Raw genomic sequence first — 23335 nt, 5'->3', positions numbered from 1 at the left:
GGTTGTAAATCTCCCAGTTTTGTTATATGTTTCCCAAAATATTTGTGAAATATGGTCAAAAAAGCACCATAAAACCTTCATCTTTAAAAATATGTCTAGAAATTACCTTAACCATTTCCTCATATGTCACAAAAAGAATGTTGAATTCATCTTTGTGTGTATTCCAGTCTCTAACATGATCAAACCACGAGCCACCTAGGACTGTACATAAATGAGTTATTCTTTATAGAATTTTAATAACCATATATAAAATTTAACATTACAATTTAAGGCATACAAGCTGTTAGGTTGTCGCATTATGGGACATAAATTAAAAGGAAACCTTTAAAAACTGGAGGTTTTCATTGTAAATATCTAATAAAGGGAAACTGTTTTAAAAAAAAGACTTATTGTTTAAATCAAGTTTTTGTGTTACATGTATTTAAAAAAAAATGGTAATTTTCCATTTACTCACCCCACCCTGAGGTTTAAAAATGCTCACTACACCCCTAGATGAATCCCTCAAGAGGTATAGTTTCCAAAATGGGGACACTTGTGTTTTTTTTTGCTGTTTTGGCATGACAGGGGCTCTTCAAATGTGACATGACATCCGCAATTTATTCCAGCCAAAATTGCAATCCAGAAATCAATTGGTGCTCCTTCCCTTCCGAGCCCCGCCATATGCCCAAACAGAGGTTTTTCACCACATATGCAGTATCGGTGCACCCAGGAGAAATTGCACAACAGATTGTATCGTCTGTTTTCTCCTGTAACCCTTGTGAAAATGAAAAATTTGGGGCTAAAACAACATTTGTGCGGGAAATTTTTTTTTTTTTTTCATTTTCATGGTTCAATGTTATAGAATTCTGTAAATAACCTGTGGGTTCAAGATGTTCATGACACCTCTAGGTACGTTCCTTGAGGGGTGTAGTTTCTATCACTTATGTGAGATTTCCATTGTTTAGGCTCATCAGAGGCTCTGCAAATGCAACATGGTGTCCACTATCTATTCCAGCTATTTTTTACCTCTAAAAGTCAAATGGTGATCATTCCCTTCTGAGCCCTGCCATGCGCCCAAACAGTAGTTTTCCACCACATATGGGGTATTGGTATACTCAGGAGAATTTGCACAATAAATTGTATTGTACATTTTCTCCTGTTACCCTTGTGAAAAAGAAATTTAGGCCTAAAACAAAATTTTTCTGGGAAAATTAAAATGTTCATTTATTCCTTCTACATTGCTTTAATTCCTCTGAAGCACCTTTAGGGTTAATAAACTTTTTGGCTTTGAGCACTTTGAGGGGTAAGTTTTAAAAATGGTGTCACGTTTGGGTATTTTCTGTAACAAATGCCCCTCAAAGTCACTTCAAATGTGATGTGGTCGGTAAAAAAATTGGTTTTGTAAATTTTGTTGGAAAAATGAAAAACTGCTGATTAACTTTTAACCCTTCTAACTTCTTAACAAAACAAAAATGTTGTTTAAAAAATGATGATGATGATGTTATGTAGACATGGGGCAAATGTTATTTATGATTTGTTTTATGTGCTATAATTATTTGGTTTAAGGGCATAAAAATTAAAAGTTTGAAAATTTCAACTTTATCACATTGTCGATATTTTCCTAAATAAACACAAATCATATCAACCAACATTTACCACTAGCGTGAAGTACAACATGTCACAAAAAAACATTCTTTAAATCAATGGGATATGTTGAAGTGGTCTAGAATTATTATCTCATAAATTGGCGCTGGTCAGAACTATAAAATTTGGCGTGGTCAGGAAGGTGAAAACAGGCTGGATACTGATGTTACAGAGGACCTTTCACAGGATTTTTATATTCAGACCATGTACCTCCTTTAATTGGTGCGGCTCCACTGTATCTGGAACAGGTTTTATTTTTCTTCTGTGCTTCTCAGTTCCAAAATTTGGTCACCTGGGAATAAAGATGCAAATTTTACCTTTAACCAACTCTGTGTATACCACAGGACCTCTCTGTGAGTAAGGCTTGTTTTTATTGGCCAGCAACAGAGGTTAAAAAGCAAATTCCCACAGACAACTTCCATGATATATGTCCAGTTGGTTGAGGGTACAAGTTGCATCTGTATTTTAAGGAGGCGTAGCTTTGGAATGGATGGACGCAGAAGAAAAAGAAAAACTGTTCCAGAATAACTGGAACAGTGGCAATTTGAGGAAGAACTTGATTAAGTTTAAAAGTCCAGTGGAGGGTCCTCTTGAAAGGGTACCTATGAGCAGATTCTTTCTGCCCTAACAACATATTCCAGTGACCAGTATAGTTACATTTGAATCTTTATTTCCTTTTTTAGAATACTTTTGTGTGCATACATACGCGTATATTTGTTTACAAACCTTAAATATGCATATAACCAAATTAACAGGATTTGATAATTACCTCTCCCAGATGTGAAGAGGTCCATAAATTGTTCAATATTCATTGTAAAATTAAATGAAGAAAATCTTTTGTAGAAGTGATAATAAGACACAAGGCAATCTTTTGGGTTTCGACACACATAGACAATCTGAAAGAAATAAGGATATCTTAAACGCACTAAGTTCACAATTGCATGGTTAACCGTCATTTACCAATTACCTAACATGTAAAACACAAAGTAGTTATCTGAAGCAATTAAACCATTCCATGCCAGATACTTGTAATTGAGACATTTTTGCATGTTTTCCATGCATTTTTAAGTTAGTGTCCATTATCGCCTCTATTGCCACAAAAACTACTAAGCAACAATTCTTACTGGGGTTACCTTGTGAAAAAATAGTGATATTACTAAAATTAATAATCTGTCAACGTTAATGCACCTGAATGGAACATATGAATGACAACAGCTTTCAAAGATTTTCATCTGACAGATGTGCAGCTTCCTATTTAGGTGACATTCACACGATCAGTATTAGGGCAGTATTTTACATCAGTATTTGTAAGTCAAAATCAGGAGTGGAACAATCAGAGGAAAAGTATAATAGAAACACCACACACCACTTCTGCATTATTCAACCATTACTGGTTTTTGGCTTACAAATACTGATGTAAAATACTGACCACATACTGAACATGTGAACGTGGCCTAACTGAAATATATTCTTTAAATTTATTCACAGGTCAGTGTTTGCCACTTGTGTGCTGTCAGTTTTTTCCCACTTATAGCACATTGACTACATAAAACAACCAGACATATCCTACTGTAGTCCATTTTGCAGGCAGAACTCTCCTATTCAAGTGACAAGGACAGTGCAACAAAAAAATTACAAACAGCACATAGATGACATCTATTTTCTGTCTGATTTATGCTGACTGAGAGAAGCTTGGGAAACCACCATCAGTATTTTTTAACATAGAAAAAAGGATGACATTCATGGTAAAAATGGAGACAGAGACTATTCATGGCTGAAAAATGGCACAGTGATGCAGTGGTGTAGGGTGTATGTGTTGTGGTAGATCTGCTCACTCGGCTGCATATGGGGGTAGACACAGAACACTGTCTCTTAAAATTTTCAGTTGGTTTATTAAATGGCATAAACCAATGTAGAGTTCATAAAAATAAACACAGCCCATCTGGCATCACGGCAAAACAATAATGAGAAAATGTCCAGCAACGTCCTTGCACCGGCCGGGGTCCGGCCACTCAGAATTTAGCAAAAACCACAAGGTTCATATTAGCAGAAACAAACATAAGCTCCTCTCCCTGGAGCTGTCCTCCAGATACTGAACCGCACCTGAGTCACAAGGCTGGCTATTTAAAGCCCAGACCATACCCTGGGGTGTGCATATGGTGAATGGCCTCCTGCCCGCACGATGGACACTATAAAACAAGCCCTTTTTAATCTGATTAACCCTCTCTGCATCTACTATGCAAGAGAAGATTTCCATGTGTCACATATTTCCCCTCTGCCCAACACTGGGGGTTTTGGCACCTTCACTTGCTAAACAGGGAAGTCTGAACAGGGCATCTGCGTTATCATGTAGTTTCCCGGGCCTGTGCTGTACATGAAAACTAAAGTCCTGGAGCGCTAGAAACCACCTAGTAACTCGGGAATTCTTCCCCATCCTTTCCCTCATCCATCTAAGGGGTGCATGGTCTGACACTAACCTGAACTTCTGGACTAAAAGGTAATACCTCAGGGTGTTAACTGCCCACTAGACAGCCAGGCACTCTTTTTCTACGATGGTATAGTTTTTCTCACAGGCAGACAGTTTTCTGCTCAAATACAAGATGGGATGTTCCTCCCCGTTCACTTCTTGGGACAACACGGCTCCTAACCTGACCTTCGATGCATTCGTCTGGACCACAAACTCCTTATTGAAGTCAGGAGCAATCAAGACCGGCTGCTTACACAGGGAAAATTTCAATTCCTGGAACGCTCCCTCCGCTCCCTCAGACCATTTGGCCATCGCTGTCTTCATCCCATTAAGCAGCTTGGTCAGGGGTTCAGCTATCATGGTGAAATTCGGGATAAACTGGCAATAGTATCTCAAAATTCCTAGAAGCGCCCGAACCTGCTTCTTGGAGGCCAGTTGCGGCAACTTTTGGATTGCTTCAACCTTCTTCACTTGCGGTTTTATTTCACCCCTTCCGACGATGTAGCCCAAGTATTTTGCCTCTTATTTTCCCATAGCCCACTTTTTCAGGTTTATGGTAAAGCCAGCCTTCCTCAGCGCACCCAGTACCGCCTAGACCTTCTGTAGGTGACTTCCCCAATCTGGGCTGAAGATCACAATGTCGTCCAGGTAAGCGGCAGTGTACTTCTTGTGCGAGGCTAGGAACCAGTTTATGGCCCTCTGGAAGGCTCCCTGCAGACCGAACGGCATCCTGGTGTACTCAAAAAACACGTCGGTGTAGAGAAGGCAGTCTTCTCCTTGGCACCAGGGGACAAGAGAATTTGCCAGTACACCTTTGTTAGGTCCAGGGTAGTGATGTACCTGGCATGCCCCAGCCTTACCATAAGTTCATCGACCCAATGCATCGGTTAGGCGTCAAACTTAGACACTTCGTATAGTTTTCTGTAATAGTTCCAGAAGCGCCATTCTCCGTTCAGCTTCGGTTCAAGAACAATGGGGCTGGAAAAGCCACTCTTTGACTCCTCGATGACGCCCAGGCTCAACATTGTCCGCACCTTCTTGGAGATCACCTCGCAGAGGACTTCAGGGATTCGATATGGCCTCTGGTTCACCCGTACATGCGGTTCCATCAAGATCTCATGCTCCACAATCTGCATATAGAATAGATCTCAGTTACTCTGCAGCAGTTCTCGGCACTGTTGTTTATGGGCTGGTGATAGTGTTCGTGCCACTGTGACATCCTCGACCCTGGCTTCAGGATTGGCCCACAGACACATAGCTTCCACCGGTTTCCTGTCCCGCCACGGCTTAAGAAAGTTGATGTGGTAGATCCGGTACAGCTTTCTTGTTCCTGGCTGGTGGATTTTATAATTGACGTCACTCAACTTCTCGACCACCTCGTACAGCCCTTGCCACTTGGCCAGAAATTTACTTTTGACCGTGGGTACTAATATTAATACCCAGTCTCCAGGGCAGAATTGTCTCAGCCTTGCGGCCCAATTGTAGACCCCCGCCGGGGCTTCTTGTGCCTGTAGAAGGCTCTGTTTCACAATTGGCATGACCCTCATGATCCAGTCCTGCATTTGGGCCACATGCTCGATGATGCTCGGGGTGTAACCTCTGCTTCTCAGGTCTCCTTCACTATGTCCAGAAGTCCCAGAGGGTGCCATCCGTATAGAAGCTCAAACGGTGAGAATCCCATAGAGCTCTGTGGCACTTCCCTAATGCGGAACAGCAGGTATGACAAAAGGCAATCCCAGTCTCGCCCATCCTTCTCCATGACCATCTTCAGCATAGACTTCAAGTTCTTGTTGAATCTCTCCAGCAGGCCATCCGTCTGCGAATGGTATACAGAAATCCGGAGTTGTGTAATCTGGAGAGCCTTACACAACTCCCTCATAGCTTTAGACATAAAAGGGTTTCCTTAATCCATCAGGATCTCTTTTAGCAGGACCATCCGGGAGAAAATGTGCACAAGCTATCTGGCGATACTCCTGGCAGAGGAGTTTCTCAATGGTACCGCCTCCGGATACCGAGTTGCATAGTCCAACACTACCAGGATGTATAGGTACCCCCTGGCGGACTTGACCATGGGCCCAACAAGGTCCATGGCGATCCGGTCAAATGGGATCTCTATAATAGGCAATGGCACTAGATGGCTCCGGAAGTGGGACACGGGAGTAGTTAGCTGACAGGACCGGCAGTAACTAACAATTTCTCTGTGACATGCAGCAAGACCCATTCTTGTGTTTTTTTATACTCCCAAATGACCACCCCAGATATGAGAATGGGCCAGGTCTAACACCCTATGCCTATAGGGACCCGGCACCACCAACTGCTCTACCACTTTGCCTCTTGGTTTAGTGACCCAATAAAGTAGTTCCTCATTTAGTGTGAAATATGGGAACCTGGTGTCAGCCCCCAGCTCTTAAGCAACCCCATTTATCAAAGACACATTATGAAATGCATTTTTCAATGTGGGATCCTGCATCTGAGCAGTACCAAAATTCCTCCCAGAAATCCGCAAATCAGGAATCTCTGCCTCTTGGGTGATAGTTTCGCCCTCGTCACCGGCAAGAACACACAGGTGGAATTTATCCATTTCAGACTGCGTTGGGGATTCAACATTGTGGGACCGGCTCCTTCCTGAGTCACGTGGTACGCCTGTTTTCTGCCATAATTCCCAGAACGGGATAAACTCCCACCCTATTATCACTGGGTGTAGCAGATCCTTAACTACTCCTACCTCATGGAACTCAGCGCCGCAGTTAGTTTTTATAGTCACTCTGGCAACAGGGTAGTCCTTGACACTCACGTTTTTCCTGGGGATCAACCAGTGGGGAAGTGAGGCCATTATCAGAGTCACCAAACTCCCTGAGTCCAAGAGTCCCATCACCAGTATCCCATTTATTGCTACAGGACATGCCTGTGGCCTCTCATCGGGCTGACAGTCCATGTTACAGGTTGGGCAGGCATAATACGAACAGCACCTCCCCACGCTGCAGTCCATCTGTTCAAAGGACATAAGACAATGGGCGGCTATGTGTCCAGGACCGTGACATCTCCAACAGGTCAAGTCCTTGCCAGCGACTTTTATACGAATAGAGATGAAAAACAGATAGTATAGATTTCTCTCAAGTCTAGACTACAGTTAAGACTTCTTGGTATATACAGTACAGACCAAAAGTTTGCACACACCTTTTCATTTAAAGATTTTTTTTGTATTTTCATGACTTTGAAAATTGTACATTCACACTGAAGGCATCAAAACTATGAATTAACACATGTGGAATTATATACTTAAAAAAAAAGTGTGAAACAACTGAAAATATGTCTTATATTTTAGGTTCTTCAAAGTAGCCACCTTTCGCTTTGATGACTGCTTTGCACACTCTTAGCATTCTCTTGATGAGCTTCAAGAGGTAGTCACCGGAAATGGTTTTCACTTTACAGGTGTGACCTGTCAGGTTTAATAAGTGGGATTCCTTGCCTTATAAATGGGGTTGGGACCATCAGTTGTATTGTGCAGAAGTCAGGTGGATACGCATCTGATAGTCCTACTGAATAGACTGTTAGAATTTGTATTATGGCAAGAAAAAAGCAGCTAAGTAAAGAAAAACATGTCCCCAAGTGCAGTTGCACAAACCATCAAGCCCTACAAAGAAACTGGCTCACATGAGGACCGCCCCAGGAAAGGAAGACCAAGAGTCACCTCTGCTTCTGAGGATAAGTTTATCCGAGTCACCAGCCTCAGAAATCGCAGGTTAACAGCAGCTCAGATTAGAGACCAGGTCAATGCCACACAGAGTTCTAGCAGCAGACACATCTCTACAACAACTGTTAAGAGGAGACTTTGTGCAGCAGGCCTTCATGGTAAAATAGCTGCTAGGAAACCACTGCTAAGGACAGGCAACAAGCAGAAGAGACAAGTTTGGGCTATAGAACACAAGGAATGGACATTAGACCAGTGGAAATCTGTCCTTTGGTCTGATGAGTCCAAATTTGAGATCTTTGGTTCCAACCACAGTGTCTTTGTGCGACGCAGAAAAGGTGAACGGATGGACTCTACATGCCTGGTTCCCACCGTGGAGCATGGAGGAGGAGGTGTGATGGTGTGGGGGTGCTTTGCTGCTGACACTGTTGGGGATTTATTCAAAATTGAAGGCATACTGAAGCAGCATGGCTACCACAGCATCTTGCAGCGGCATGCTATTCCATCCAGTTTGCGTTTAGTTGGACCATCATTTATTTTTCAACAGGACAGTGACCTCAAACACACCTCCAGGCTGTGTAATGGCTATTTGACCAAGAGGGAGAGTGATGGGGTGCTATGACCTGGCCTCCACAGTAACCAGACCTGAACCCAATCGAGATGGTTTGGGGTGAGCTGGACCGCAGAGTGAAGGAAAAAGGGCCAACAAGTGCTAAACATCTCTGCGAACTCCGTCAAGATTGTTGGAAGACCATTTCCGGTGACTACCTCTTGAAGCTCATCAAGAGAATGCTAAGAGTGTGCAAAGCAGTCATCAAAGCAAAAGGTGGCTACTTTGAAGAACCTAGAATATAAGACTTATTTTCAGTTGTTTCACACTTTTTTGTTAAGTATATAGTTCCACATGTGTTAATTCATAGTTTTGATGCCTTCAGTGTGAATGTACAATTTTCATAGTCATGAAAATACAGAAAAATCTTTAAATGAGAAGGTGTGTCCAAACTTTTGGTCTGTACTGTATGTTGTTCTTTGGTAGTTGTTTTGCGTATTTTTTGCTTTGATTATAGCAGTTCAGGGAGTCAGTATGAGTGGTCCAAACACCCGTTCCTCTCCTTCTATCTTGATAGTGTGGAAGTAACAGGGTGGAAGAATGGCGTATACGGTAGATTCAATAAATTATGGTAGCTAAGAACTGATAATAGTTATATTTATGCACATAAAGATAAATACATGTTTCAAAGAACAGATTTTTTCACCTGGGACACTTCAGGCATATGTGCTAAAAGGAGCAGATTCATCCGCCCGGGACCCAGCAGGATTGCCTAACCAGTACAGACCAGAACAAATAAATTGACAAGACTCAAATCTGATTCATGAATCAGGCACCAAATGTTTCTGCAATAGGTCTCAGATTAGTGACTTTTGTCTGATAAGTTATAATTAGTGTTGAGCGAGCATGCTCGACACTGCTCGTTGCTCGCCCGAGCATCACGCTACTCGGGATGTTCGGCGAGCACCGAGCATTTCCGAGTTACTCGGGCGGGAGCTCGGGTCTCCGCCCTGCACGTTTGGCGCTGGAATGCCGCAGCCATGTTGTTTTTGGGCATTACAGTGATTGGCCGGCCGCACAGAGTCACCTAGAGTTTTTAAAACCGGGTGCCGCCATCTTGGACACAGTCGCTCTGGATCAGCCAGTGTAGGGTCAGTGCTGCTGAGTTAGGGAGAGATATATAGTGCGAAATAGGTAGTGTAGGGTCTCTAAAGCCTGCCAAATCAAGCAAACAGTCCTTCTCAGGACTAATATCCATCCCAGATATCAGGCAGGCAGGCTGTATAGGAGACGCAGTGATTATACCAGCAAACGATGCATTACAGTCCTGTGTGCTCCTGTTGGTCAAATTGCTAGACTTATCACCCCCGTCTCAGGGGCCAGGAAAAAAAATTTTTTTTTCATCTAAATCCTGTATTTTTTTTTTCCTCAGTCAGACTGTCCAAATATGCGTCTTATTAACCTTTTGGTATCCCCCCCCCCCCCCCCCCCAAAAAAAAAAAATTTGAGTGTGTCTGTGACTGTTCAGACACCAATATATCTGTTTAAAAGAGTCTGGTGTAGGCCAGAAAAATAGAACTGTGGTTTTAAAATTCCACAGGTCATATCTCTGTATTATCCTGTTTTTGGCATTTTTTGCTGTAAAAAAACCTGTAATAGTGTCTCTCTGATGGTCAGACACCAATATATCTGTTCAAAAGAGTCTGGTGTAGGCCAGAAAAATAGAACTGTGGTTTTGCAGTTCCACTGGTCAAATCTCTGTATTATCCTGTTTTTGGCATTTTTTTCCGTAAGAAAAACCTGTAATAGTGTCTCCCTGACTGGTCAGTCACCAATATATATGTTTAAAAGAGTCTGGTGCACGCCACATAACTATAACTGTGGTTTTGCAGTTCTACGGGTCAAATCTCTGTATAATCCTGCTTTTTGCATTTTTTGCCGTAAAAAAAAAAACAGTAATAGTGTCTCCCTGACTGTTCAGACACCAATATATCTGATTAAAAGAGTCTGGTGTACGCCACAAAGCTATAACTGTGGTTTTGCAGTTCCACGGGTCAAATCTCTGTATTATCCTGCTTTTGGTATTTTTTGCCGTAAAAAAAAACTGTAATAGTGTCTCCCTGTTATGCACACGCCCGGACTGACTGGCGTGTGCGTGATTAGTGATCCCACTGTGCCATGAACCGGAGAGTGCCTGGAGGGGTGTAACTAAGTATCAATCCGATCCGACCCAGGTCGCACGACAGCTACGACGCCGTGCACCAGGGAGGAACCGAGCAGAGGGACCAGGTGCCACTCCAGGTCAGACCCCGGACACGGCTGTTGACCCACAACGGGGAGTACAGGAACAAGCAGGTTAGAGCACAGGATGGGTAGGGTCCAGTACAGACTGGGAGACGGGTTCAGAGCAGCAGATGCGGTAATCAAGCAGAGTAAAGCGAAACCGCAGGTGCAGTGAACAAGGCTGAGCAGAGCGAAACCGCAGGTGCAGTGGACAAGGCTGAGCAGAGCGAAACCGCAGGTGTGGTGGACAAGGCTGAGCAGAGCGAAACCGCAGGTGAGGTGGACAAGGCTGAGCAGAGCTAAACCGCAGGTGCGGTGAACAAGGCTGAGCAGAGCGAAACCGCAGGTGCGGTGGACAAGGCTGAGCAGAGCGAAACCGCAGGTGCGGTGGACAAGGCTGAGCAGAGCGAAACCGCAGGTGCGGTGGACAAGGCTGAGCAGAGCGAAACCGCAGGTGCGGTGGACAAGGCTTAGCAGAGCAAAACCGCAGGTGTGGTGGACAAGGCTTAGCAGAGCGAAAACGCAGGTGCGGTGGACAAGGCTGAGCAGAGCGAAACTGCAGGTGCGGTGGACAAGGCTGAGCAGAGCGAAACCGCTGGTGTGGTGGACAAGGCTGAGCAGAGCGAAACCGCAGATGCGCTGGACAAGGCTGAGCAGAGCGAAACCGCAGATGTGGTGGACAAGGCTGAGCAGAGTGAAACCGCAGAGGTGGTGGACAAGGCTGAGCAGAGCGAAACCGCAGGTGCGGTGGACAAGGCAGAGCGGGCAGGAACCGCCGGAGCGGTAAGTAAGGCAGAGCAGAGATAAACCGCCGGGGCGGTAAGCAAGGCAGAGCAAGGGGGAAACCGCCAAAGCGGTGAGCAAAGACAGAGCAGAGGGGACAGGGCTCTGTTCACACGGAACAGACTGGAAGGGAAAGGCAGAACCAGATACACACGAGGTACTTGCAAAGATGTAGCGAGTGGACTCCAAACTCACAAATGGAAGTACAGCGACAACGAGTAGGAGTTAGGTGCAGGTTCAGACTCTGCAGAAAAAGGAAAAGTACAGACATAAAAAAAACCAGGTAACAGACTAGGAGAGTGTTCAGACAGGAACTAAGTGTTAAGACAGGAACTGACACTGCAGCGAGATACAGGAGTGAGTCTGGGTATGCGGCCCCCAGAATGGCAGATAAACAGGCTAGAAGACACAGATAACAGGTCGGGATATGCGGCCACCAGAAGGCAGGACGAACAGGCTAGGAGCGTGTTCAGACAGGCCTGGGAATACAGCCTCCAGGAAGGCGGACAGGCAGGAAAAACAGAACTGGAACTGGCACATCAGAGGCAAGAAGTCCTCTGAGGATAAGAGTTGCTCAGGCCCGTAATACTAGGTGGAGGGGGTTTAAATATCCAGTGACTCACAGCAATAGGCTGGAGACGCATTAGGGGTGCGCCCACAGCAGCTATAAGAATCAAGAAGTAACCGGGCCGCCGCCGTAAGCAGTCAGAACAGAGACAAACAGACAGCATGAATAGAAGCCAGGCTAGCAGACTGGACTGAAGATCAAGTTTGCGATCTTGCATAGTGGGAGATGGTACACCATGCAAGCCCGCCACCAGGCATGTTACAGTACACCCCCCCTTACGCCCCCTCTTCATCAAGCCTGCAAGAGTGTTCCGCAGAGAATTGCGAGGCCAATCCATCTCTTCAAGAGGATTTCCTCTTCTGTCCACTAGAGGAAACAAAACTGGTCTCATCATCTTAGTAACTAGGATGCTTCCTCCAATCAAGCCATCCTCAGCAACGGATGAAGTGGGTGAAGTACCAGGTACAGGGTGTAAGAAAGTCTCTGTCCATTTATTATCAGGTAGCACCCCGGAGGGTTCAGGAGACAACTGGAGGTCCTCCGCCTGGTTGGAGGGGTGCAGAGACTCGGGGGTAACCACTGCTTCGGGGTACACTTGGTCAAGCTCACTGGACGAAGTGAGCGAGGTATCAGGTACAGGGTGTAGGAAAATCTCTCTCCATTTGTTATCAGGTAGCACCCCGGAGGGTTCAGGAGACAACTGGAGGTCCTCTGCCTGGTTGGAGGAGAGCAGAGACTCGGGGGTAACCATAGCTCCGGAGTACATTTGGTCAAGCTCACTGGATGAAGCGGGCAAGCTATCAGGTACAGGGTGTAGGAAAGTCTCTCTCCATTTGTTATCAGGTAGCACCCCGGAGGAGTCAGGAGGCAACTGGAGGTCCTGGGCCTGGTTGGAGGGGTGCAGAGACTTGGGGGTATCCACCGACTCGATGGACGTAAGGCCAGATTTATTAGAGATGGAGGGTCCATGCTTTGGGACCATCCTCAAACTGGTTTCAGAGATGATATGTCTGTGAGGCGGGACGGTACCTGAAGCCAGATCATTGGTACAATCGTCGAGATTGTGTGGGGACATTGCCTCCGCTTCTCTTCCTTCGGAGACCTCAGTGCACAGCGACTCAGCGACTAGCAGATCTGGTGAAGAAGAAGAAAACATTGCTGACTGTCCTGAAGATATGGGGACTGGACACCCCTTGTACCTTAACAGTCCCCCAAGATACACCATGCAAGGTCTCCAGACCTGAGCGGGCACTAGATCTCTCGGCTCTGGACGACTTGTGGGTAAACCAGTCAGCACCTGAAAGAAAAGCTTCAAGTGTAATGCTCCAATCTGGAGCTTAATTTGTACAGACATCTTTTGACTGTTTCTGAGTAGGGCTCGTCCTTCTGCTGACAATGCCCAAACCGGCTTCTGGAGTTTTCGGACGGGAATCAGACACTGACTCTTCAAGGCTTTAAGCCCGAAACTTCCAATTAATCCGAGGCTTTTACTTGCCATGGAGACAGTCATGGTCATCTGTGGAGAGGAAACACTAACGCCCAGGGCAGCCTCTCCTACAGGCTTAATGTCTTGGGATTCTCCAACCTTCACTGGACAAAGACCGCCAGGGGGTCCCAAACAACCGCAGCGGGACTGCAATCTGATTTCGTGACTGAGTTCCGGCCTCTGCTTTGCCTGCCGAACATGGTCAACCTTCATGGATTCCGTGCAGGTATCTGCTTCTACAGGCTGGGGAACAGGAGGTCTTTGGGAGGACAGAACTGGCGTGATGGCTTGCCTCTACGCCTAGCACGTCTGGACTGCCTCTTGAGGTTGGGAAGAGAAGTATTCTGTGGAGCGTAGTCATCCTGTGAGGATTCTGGGTGGGCAGCAGTCTCTTCAGGCTGGAGAACTGGTGAGTTACCCACACACATTACCCATCGGGGCTTTCCCCCGGGATATTGGGAAGGGAAGCTTTAGCAGAGGCTTCAGGATTGGGGTCATCGAAGACCATTAGAAAGGCCACCAGGAAGGCCTGCAGGTCAAGGACGATAGGATCCCATGCTTCCCATAGGGGGGTGATCCATTTCAAGGCATCACCCGCTAGGTAGGATATCATAAATGCCACTTTAGCCCAATCGGTAGGAAAATAGAGAGGGTAGAACTAGAAATGCAGCATGCATTGCTCCACAAACGCACGGCTTTGTTTAGGATCCCCATAGTACCGTGGCGGATCTGCAGGAACTGGTTCAGAAAGCTCCATTTGGGCTGGTGCGTACATCGCCTGGACATCAGCTTGCGAAAAAAAATTTTGTTGGTGCACGTATTCGCCAGACAAGGATTTAAATGTGTCACGGGTGTGTTGCCACGAAGATCGTCACGAGTACACAGCCTGACTTCTCGCAGCTGACTTGTTGGTGCTTTGTGTTTTTTCGGCAGTGAAGGAGTTAATTCTCTCTCTCTCTGGGCTAGCTGAGGTCCAGCCTCGCCCAGCTGCAATCAATGCTTCTTTAGTGAGACTCCTTCATATTCCTGCAGGTCTGTTTGGGAGGTGTCGGTGAAAGCTTTTCATTCAGACTTACAGAGCGGATCGTGGTGTTTGGAGTTGCTGAGATAAGTGTATTTGGAAGTGTATTTTCCCTTTCCTCGCTTTATCATTTATCTCCTTTCCCGTTGGTGTTCCCTCTGTTGTAGTTGTGTAGAAGTTTTATGCAAGGTGGTTTTGGTTTTTCCCTTGTACTGTCTCGTTCGTCTAAATACTGTGTTTGGGCATATTATTTCTTGTTCCCTTTGGTTGTGATCGGGGTCCTTCTCAGGACTAGATTACTGAGGTGCAGGGATCTTCAGGAGGTAGGGGTTACGCTGGCGGCCTGGACCTCTGTACCTTTAACAGTACCTCCAGGTTGAGGGATTAGTCAGGGCCCCAGCTTAGGGTCAGCTTAGGCCCCCTACCTCCAGTTTACAGAGACAGCGTGACATTTTCACCGACCAGCTTAGTTTTTCTCCAGCTACCATGGATCCAGTAGCCGGTCTAGCTCGGCAGTTGCAGAGTTTGTCCATGGGGCTGGCGGACGTTAGGTCCAAGGTTTTGCATCCTCTGGAGCAAGCCGGACCAGAACCTAAAGTAGCTCTCCCTGACAGGTTCACTGGGGGGCGGGACAAGTTTTTTGTTTTCCGGGAGGCATGCAAATTGTACTTTCGGCTGCGGCCTCGGTTATCGGGCAGCGAAGAACAAAGGGTGGGAATTGTAATCTCGCTCCTACAAGGGGACCCACAATCTTGGGCGTTCTCTCTTCCCCCAAGCTCCCCGGTTCTCCAGTCAGTGGATAGGTTTTTCGCTGCTCTGGGACTCGTATATGATGACCCAGATCGGATCTCCCTTGCTGAGTCTAAGTTACGTAGGATTCAGCAGGGAGATCGTCCGGCGGAGGAATTCTGTTCGGAGTTCCGTAGGTGGGCCACGGACACCCAGTGGAATGACCCGGCTCTTAGGAGCCAGTTTTGTCATGGTTTATCCGACAAATTACAGGATGTGTTGGCACAGTATGACTCTCCCGCGTCACTGGAAGCCGCTATGGCCCTTGCCATTCGCGTTGACAGACGGCTTCGGGAGAGGTGCGGGATAACTCTACCCCCTGTAATGTCTCCACCTCCTACAAGGTCCCCTCATATGGTGGTTCCCCTGGTCAGTCCGGAGGAGCCTATGCAATTAGGAGGGACATCATTTCGGGGAAGGGGACCGGTGGAGCGCCATAAGACAGGAAGGTGTTTCCTCTGCGGGAAAAAGGGACATTTTATTGGGGGGTGTCCATCCCGTCCCTTGCAGAGTAAAGAGTCGTCGAAAAAACTGTTGATCCCAGGTTGTGTGGTGGACGGCAATCTGGGAGTAGGTATTTCGTCCCTAGGTTCGTCTCAGTTTCTCGTACCGGCGGAGGTGGTGGTGGGTGCGAGAACTGAGAGGATATCTGTTCTTCTGGATAGTGGGGCCGGGGCTAATCTGGTTGATGCTCGGTTTGCCCGGGTTCAAGGTATGCGATTGAGTGAGTTGGCTAAACCCATCCCCATATTCTCGATCGATGCCAGGCCTCTCGGTCAGGGAAGTTTTTTGCAAGCTGTGCATGGCGTAAAACTTCAAGTGGGGGCAATACATAAAGAACTGTTGTCTTGCTACGTGTTGGAGGGTCTTCCCACTCCTATAGTGTTGGGCCTTCCTTGGTTAGCTAAGCATAACCCGGTTATTAATTGGCAAACCAGAGAGATAAGCCAATGGAGTAAATTCTGTAATAAAAACTGCATGAACACGGTCATCGGTGCGGTTACTCCTTGGGTCTTACCTCCATTTCTGGCGGACTTTGAGGATGTATTCTCGGAGAATGGGTGTCAGGAACTACCTCCTCATCGCGAGTATGACTGTTCTGTAAAACTGCTCCCTGAGGCCAAGTTACCTAAAGCTAGGTTGTATAACCTTTCTGGTCCTGAGAGGCAGGCCATGAAGGATTATATTTCTGAAAGTCTGGCTAAGGGGCATATTAGACCTTCATCTTCACCGGTGGCCGCGGGGTTCTTCTTTGTTAAGAAGAAAGATGGAGGCCTACGCCCTTGCCTGGATTTCCGTGAACTTAATCGGATTACGGTCCGAGATCCGTATCCGCTCCCACTTATTCCCGATCTCTTTAATCAGATCGTGGGCGCCAAATGGTTCTCTAAGTTGGATCTCAGGGGGGCGTACAATCTGATTAGGATGAAGGAGGGGGATGAGTGGAAGACGGCTTTTAACACTCCGGAGGGGCATTATGAGAACCTTGTCATGCCATTCGGTCTGACTAATGCCCCGGCGGTGTTTCAACACTTTGTTAATGATATTTTTCGCCACCTGGTGGGACAGTTTGTTGTCATATATCTGGATGATATCTTAATTTACTCGCCGGATCTGGTGTCTCATCAGGAGCACGTTAGACAGGTGTTACAGATCTTGCGGGATAATAAACTGTATGCCAAGTGGGAAAAGTGTGTGTTCGCCGTACAGGAACTCCAGTTTTTAGGCTTCCTGGTTTCAGCGTCCGGTTTTCGTATGGACCCTGGGAAAGTGCGGGCAGTTCTTGAGTGGGATCGGCCGGAGAATCTTAAGGCACTACAACGTTTCCTGGGGTTTGCTAACTATTACCGGAAGTTCATTCGTAATTTCTCGTCCATGGTTAAACCTCTCACAGACATGACTAAAAAGGGGACGGATTTTTCTAGGTGGTCTGACAAGGCTTGTCAAGCATTCTCCTCCTTGAAAAAATGTTTTGCCTCGGCACCCATACTCATTCAACCTGATGCGTCTCAGCCATTCTTTGTAGAGGTAGACGCTTCCGAGGTAGGGGTGGGAGCAGTATTGTCACAGGGTTCGTCCCCTGGTAAGTGGCATCCGTGCGCCTTTTTCTCTAAAAAATTGTCGTCCGCTGAGAGGAATTACGATGTCGGCAATAGGGAACTCTTGGCCATTAAGTTAGCTTTTGAGGAGTGGCGCCATTTTTTGGAGGGGGCAGTTCATCCGGTCACCGTCATCACCGATCACAAGAACCTGCTATATCTGGAGTCCGCTAAACGTCTGAATCCCAGACAAGCTAGGTGGTCATTGTTTTTTACCAGGTTTAATTTCGTCGTTACTTATCGTCCTGGGTCTAAAAATGTAAAGGCGGATGCCTTATCTCGTAGTTTCCCTGGGGCCGGGAATACGGACGACCCGATTCCTATTCTTCAGGAGGGGGTGGTGGTTTCGGCAGTATGCTCTGAGCTGGAGGAGGAGATATTGGAGGCTCAGGGGGACGCCCCTGTTGGACCTCCGGGGAGACTGTTCGTTCCAGATCAGTTGCGACAAAAGGTGATCGAGGCACACCATAACTCAGTTTTTGCAGGACACCCGGGGAGTAAAGCAACTGTGGATCTCCTCTCGCGTCGGTTTTGGTGGCCTAACTTACATAAAGAGGTGGTAACTTTTGTCGCGTCCTGTGGGGTTTGTGCGCGCTCTAAGACCTCACATACCCGTCCGTCTGGGGCCCTTTTACCTTTGAAGATCCCGGAGCGTCCTTGGACTCATCTGTCTATGGACTTTATTACGGACCTCCCTCCGTCTTCGGGTAAAACGGTCATACTCGTTGTAGTGGACAGGTTCAGCAAGATGGCACATTTTATCGCTCTTCCGGCTCTCCCTAATGCTAAAACTCTTGCGCAGGTGTTCATTGGGGAGATTGTGAGGCTTCACGGGGTACCCTCCGAGGTGGTGTCTGATCGGGGGTCTCAGTTTGTGTCCAAGTTCTGGAAGGCGTTTTGTGCACGGCGGGGGATGCATTTGTCATTCTCGTCGGCTTTTCATCCTCAGACCAATGGTCAGACGGAACGTATGAACCAGAGCTTGGAGACATATCTTCGGTGTTTTGTGTCAGAGAACCAGGAGGACTGGGCTTCTTTCCTACCTCTGGCAGAGTTTGCTCTCAATAATAGGCGGAGCGAGTCCACTGGTAAGTCCCCGTTTTTTGGGGCATATGGTTTTCACCCCCAGTTTTGTACTTTCAGTAGGGGGGGCTCTTCGGGGGTTCCGGAGGAGGAACGATTTTCCTCATCTCTCGCTTCAGTATGGAGAGGGGTGCTGAGGAATCTGAATACTATGGGGAACCGATACAAACGTATGGCTGATAGGAGGAGAGTGTCTGGTCCGGACCTAAGTGTGAACGATCAGGTATGGTTGTCTACCAGGAATATTAAACTTAAGGTTCCCTCCTGGAAACTGGGTCCCAGGTTCATCGGGCCGTACAGAATCAGTTCTGTTATTAATCCGGTGGCATTCCGTCTTGACCTCCCCCCTACGTTTAAAATTCACAACGTGTTTCACAGATCATTGCTTAAGAGGTATGTGGCGCCGGTGGTACCGTCACCTTTACCTCCCCCTCCTGTGGTTGTCAATGGTAACTTGGAGTTCCAGGTATCGAGGGTCATTGATTCACGCTTTAATCGCCGGTCCCTTCAGTACTTGGTTCATTGGAAGGGGTATGGTCCTGAGGAGAGGATGTGGGTTCCTGCGTCGGATATTAACGCAGACCGATTAGTTCGGGCCTTCCACACGACTCACCCGAATAAACCTGGCCCTGAGGGTCCGGAGGCCCCTCGTAGAAGGGGGGGTACTGTCACGGGTGTGTTGCCACGAAGATCGTCACGAGTACACAGCCTGACTTCTCGCAGCTGACTTGTTGGTGCTTTGTGTTTTTTCGGCAGTGAAGGAGTTAATTCTCTCTCTCTCTGGGCTAGCTGAGGTCCAGCCTCGCCCAGCTGCAATCAATGCTTCTTTAGTGAGACTCCTTCATATTCCTGCAGGTCTGTTTGGGAGGTGTCGGTGAAAGCTTTTCATTCAGACTTACAGAGCGGATCGTGGTGTTTGGAGTTGCTGAGATAAGTGTATTTGGAAGTGTATTTTCCCTTTCCTCGCTTTATCATTTATCTCCTTTCCCGTTGGTGTTCCCTCTGTTGTAGTTGTGTAGAAGTTTTATGCAAGGTGGTTTTGGTTTTTCCCTTGTACTGTCTCGCTCGTCTAAATACTGTGTTTGGGCATATTATTTCTTGTTCCCTTTGGTTGTGATCGGGGTCCTTCTCAGGACTAGATTACTGAGGTGCAGGGATCTTCAGGAGGTAGGGGTTACGCTGGCGGCCTGGACCTCTGTACCTTTAACAGTACCTCCAGGTTGAGGGATTAGTCAGGGCCCCAGCTTACGGTCAGCTTAGGCCCCCTACCTCCAGTTTACAGAGACAGCGTGACAAAATGTCTCTGAAAGCGAAGGGCCGTGGGGCTAAACGGGAGCCATGGCCTGAGCAAACTGTTATGCACACGCCCGGACTGACTGGCGTGTGCGTGATTAGTGATCCCACTGTGCCATGAACCGGAGAGTGCCTGGAGGGGTGTAACTAAGTATCAACCCGATCTGACCCAGGTCGCACGACGGCTACGACGCCGTGCACCAGGGAGGAACCGAGCAGAGGGACGAGGTGCCACTCCAGGTCAGACCCCGGACACGGCTGTTGACCCACACTGGGGAATACAGGAACAAGCAGGTTAGAGCACAGGCTGGGTGGGGTCCAGTACAGACTGGGAGACGGGTTCAGAGCCGCAGATGCGGTAATCAAGCAGAGTAAAGCGAAACCACAGGTGCGGTGAACAAGGCTGAGCAGAGCAAAACCGCAGGTGCGGTGGACAAGGCTGAGCAGAGCGAAACCGCAGGTGCGGTGGACAAGGCTGAGCAGAGCGAAACCGCTGGTGTGGTGGACAAGGCTGAGCAGAGCGAAACCGCAGGTGCGGTGGACAAGGTTAGGCAGAGCGAAACCGCAGGTGCGGTGGACAGGGCTGAGCAGAGCGAAACCGCAGATGCCGTGGACAAGGCTGAGCAGAGCGAAACCGCAGGTGCGGTGGATAAGGCTGAGCAGAGCGAAACCACAGATGCCGTGGACAAGACTGAGTAGAGCGAAGCCACAGATGCGGTGGACAGGGCTGAGCAGAGCGAAACCGCAGATGCGGTGGACAAGGCTGAGCAGAGCGAAACCGCAGATGCAGTGGACAAGGCTGAGCAGAGCGAAACTGCAGGTGCGGTGGACAAGGCAGAGCAGGCAGGAACCGCCAGAGCGGTAAGTAAGGCAGAGCAGAGATAAACCGCCGGGGCGGTAAGCAAGGCAGAGCAAGGGGGAAACCGCCAAAACGGTGAGCAAAGACAGAGCAGAGGGGACAGGGCTCTGTTCACACGGAACAGACTGGAAGGGAAAGGCAGAACCAGATACACACGAGGTACTTGCAAAGAAGTAGCGAGTGGACTCCAAACTCACAAACGGAAGTACAGCGACAACGAGTAGGAGTTAGGTGCAGGTTCAGACTCTGCAGAAAAAGGAAAAGTACAGACATAAAGAAAAATATGTAACAGGCTAGGAGGGTGTTCAGACAGGAACTGAGTGTTAAGACAGGAACTGACACTGCAGCGAGATACAGGAGTGAGTCTGGGTATGCGGCCCCCAGAATGGCAGACAAACAGGCTAGAAGACACAGTTAACAGGTCTGGGTATGCAGCCCCCAGAAGGCAGGACGAACAGGCTAGGAGCGTGTTCAGACAGGCCTGGGAATACAGCCTCCAGGAAGGCGGACAGGCAGGAAAAACAGAACAGGACCTGGCACATCAGAGGCAAGAAGCCCTCTGAAGATAAGAGTTGCTCAGGCCCCTCCTACTAAGTGGAGGGGGTTTAAATATCCAGTGACTCACAGCAATAGGCTGGAGATGCATTAGGGGTGCGCCCACAGCAGCTATAAGCCCTAAGCAGTCAGAACAGAGACAAACAGACAGCATGAATAGAAGCCAGGCTAGCAGACTGGACTGAAGATCAAGTTTGCGATCTAGCATAGTGGGAGATGGTACACCATGCAAGCCCGCCACCAGGTATGTTACACTCCCTGACTGGTAAGACACCAATATATCTGTTTAAAAGATTCTGGTGTACGCCACATAACTATAAATGTGGTTTTGCAGTTCCACGGGTCAAATCTCTTATTATCCTGTTTTTGGCATTTTTTGCCGTAAAAAAAACTGTAATAGTGTCTCCCTGACTGGTCAGACACCAATATATCTGTTTAAAAGATTCTGGTGTACGCCACATAACTATAACTGTGGTTTTGCAGTTCCACGGGTCAAATCTCTGTATTATCCTGCTTTTGGCATTTTTTCTGGAAAAAAAAACTGTAATAGTGTCTCCCTGACTGGCCAGACACCAATATATCTGTTTAAAAGAGTCTTGTGTATGCCACATAAATATAACTGTGGTTTTGCAGTTCCACGGGTCAAATCTCTGTATTATCCTGCTTTTTGCATTTTTTGCCGTAAAAAAAAACAGTAATAGTGTCTCCCTGACTGTTCAGACACCAATATATCTGTTTAAAAGAGTCTGGTGTAGGCCAGAAAAATAGAACTGTGGTTTTGCAGTTCCACGGGTCAAATCTCTGTATTATCCTGTTTTTGGCATTTTTTGCCGTAAAAAAAAACTGTAATAGTGTCTCCCTGACTGGTCAGACACCAATATATCTGTTTAAAAGATTCTGGTGTACGCCACATAACTATAACTGTGGTTTTGCAGTTCCATGGGTCAAATCTCTGTATTATCCTGCTTTTGGCATTTTTTGCCGTAAAAAAAAATGTAATAGTGTCTCCCTGACTGGTCAGACACCAATATATCTCTTTAAAAGAGTCTGGTGTAGGCCAGAAAAATAGAACTGTGGTTTTGCAATTCCACCGGTCAAATCTCTGTATTATCCAGCTTTTGGCCTGTTTTACGTAAAAAAAACAGTAATAGTGTCTTCCTGTCTGTTCAGTCACAAATATATCTGTTTAAAAGATTCTGGTGTAGGCCAGAGAAATAGAACTGTGGTTTTCCTCTTCCACGGTTCTAATCTCCTTTTTATTACCCTTTTTCCATTGATAGTGCGAGTGTAAGCTATTTTACTTCATTTACAATGGGCAAGGCGCGTGGCAAGGGACGTGGAACTGGACGTTCTGGTGATGGTGCAGAGGACGGGGCCATGGCCAAGGTGAAAATGTGCCACAACCAACAGCCACATCTTCTCGCTCCAACTTCTTGACCGAATTACTAGGGAAGCACACTACAACACCAGTATTGCGAACTGATCAGTGTGAACAGGATATTAATTGGATAGCAGATAATACTTCCAGTTACCTGGGCACCACCACCTCCGGTCTGTCTTCCACACGGTCAAGTTTTAGTAGCCGTGATTCTCGACCGCATACTCCTCCTCACCCTGATGCTCCTTCCTACTACCATGTCGACTGTCGTCAGACAGCAACTGATCCCACACTTGGACACTCTGAAGAGCTGTTCACTGGTCCATTTCCATATTTGTGCCCCTCGCCTGTTCCACTTGAAGTGGTGGAAGAGGAGATCCCATGTAGCGATGCCCAAATATTTGAACAGCCACGGCCACAGGAAGTCGACGCTGGCAATTTGTCACAAGAGGTGGACAATGACGAGACACAATTGCCAGGAAGTGAGGAGGAGGATCGTGGTGCGCAAGTGGAAGAGGAGGAGGTGGTGGATGATCTAGTAACTGACCCAGTGTGGCAGCAGGACACGCAGGGTGAGGCCAGCAGCACACAGGGGGAGGGAGGCAGAGTACCCCAACAGGCAGGAAGAAGCAGTGTGGTGGCCGCACACAGAAGGCGGGCAACAGTTCCCCGTAACACCAACATGAGGGACGTTGCCAGTACAACCAGTAGGTCTTCCAGAATCTGGAATTTTTTTAAAGACTCTGCTGATAACCCCAAAAAGGCCATTTGTACCACCTGCCATGCCAGCATCAGCAGGGGTGACAA

At 47.3% G+C, this 23335-nt stretch overlaps 1 protein-coding gene across 3 annotated transcripts in view; it reads right to left on the bottom strand.

Moving 5' to 3' along the window:
- The window catches only part of LOC141259632 (amine sulfotransferase-like), a 209187-nt gene that overhangs the window by 51170 nt on the left and 134682 nt on the right, over positions 1 to 23335 (bottom strand). For all 3 annotated transcript variants that reach the window (XM_073675893.1, XM_073675890.1, XM_073675892.1), the window contains exons 4-5: positions 2393 to 2519; positions 107 to 201 (exon numbers count right to left, since the gene is read on the bottom strand). In XM_073675893.1, the coding sequence (XP_073531994.1) occupies positions 107 to 201; positions 2393 to 2519 (222 nt within the window). The remainder of the gene's footprint in view (positions 1 to 106; positions 202 to 2392; positions 2520 to 23335) is intronic.

The sequence above is a fragment of the Phyllobates terribilis genome, unplaced genomic scaffold (genome assembly GCF_046119375.1).
Source record: "Phyllobates terribilis strain yellow unplaced genomic scaffold, ASM4611937v1 Scaffold_3__8_contigs__length_932513732, whole genome shotgun sequence".
Taxonomy (NCBI): Eukaryota; Metazoa; Chordata; class Amphibia; order Anura; family Dendrobatidae; genus Phyllobates; species Phyllobates terribilis.
Note: the sequence above shows the minus strand (reverse complement) of the source record. Positions and strands in the feature narration are given on the sequence as shown.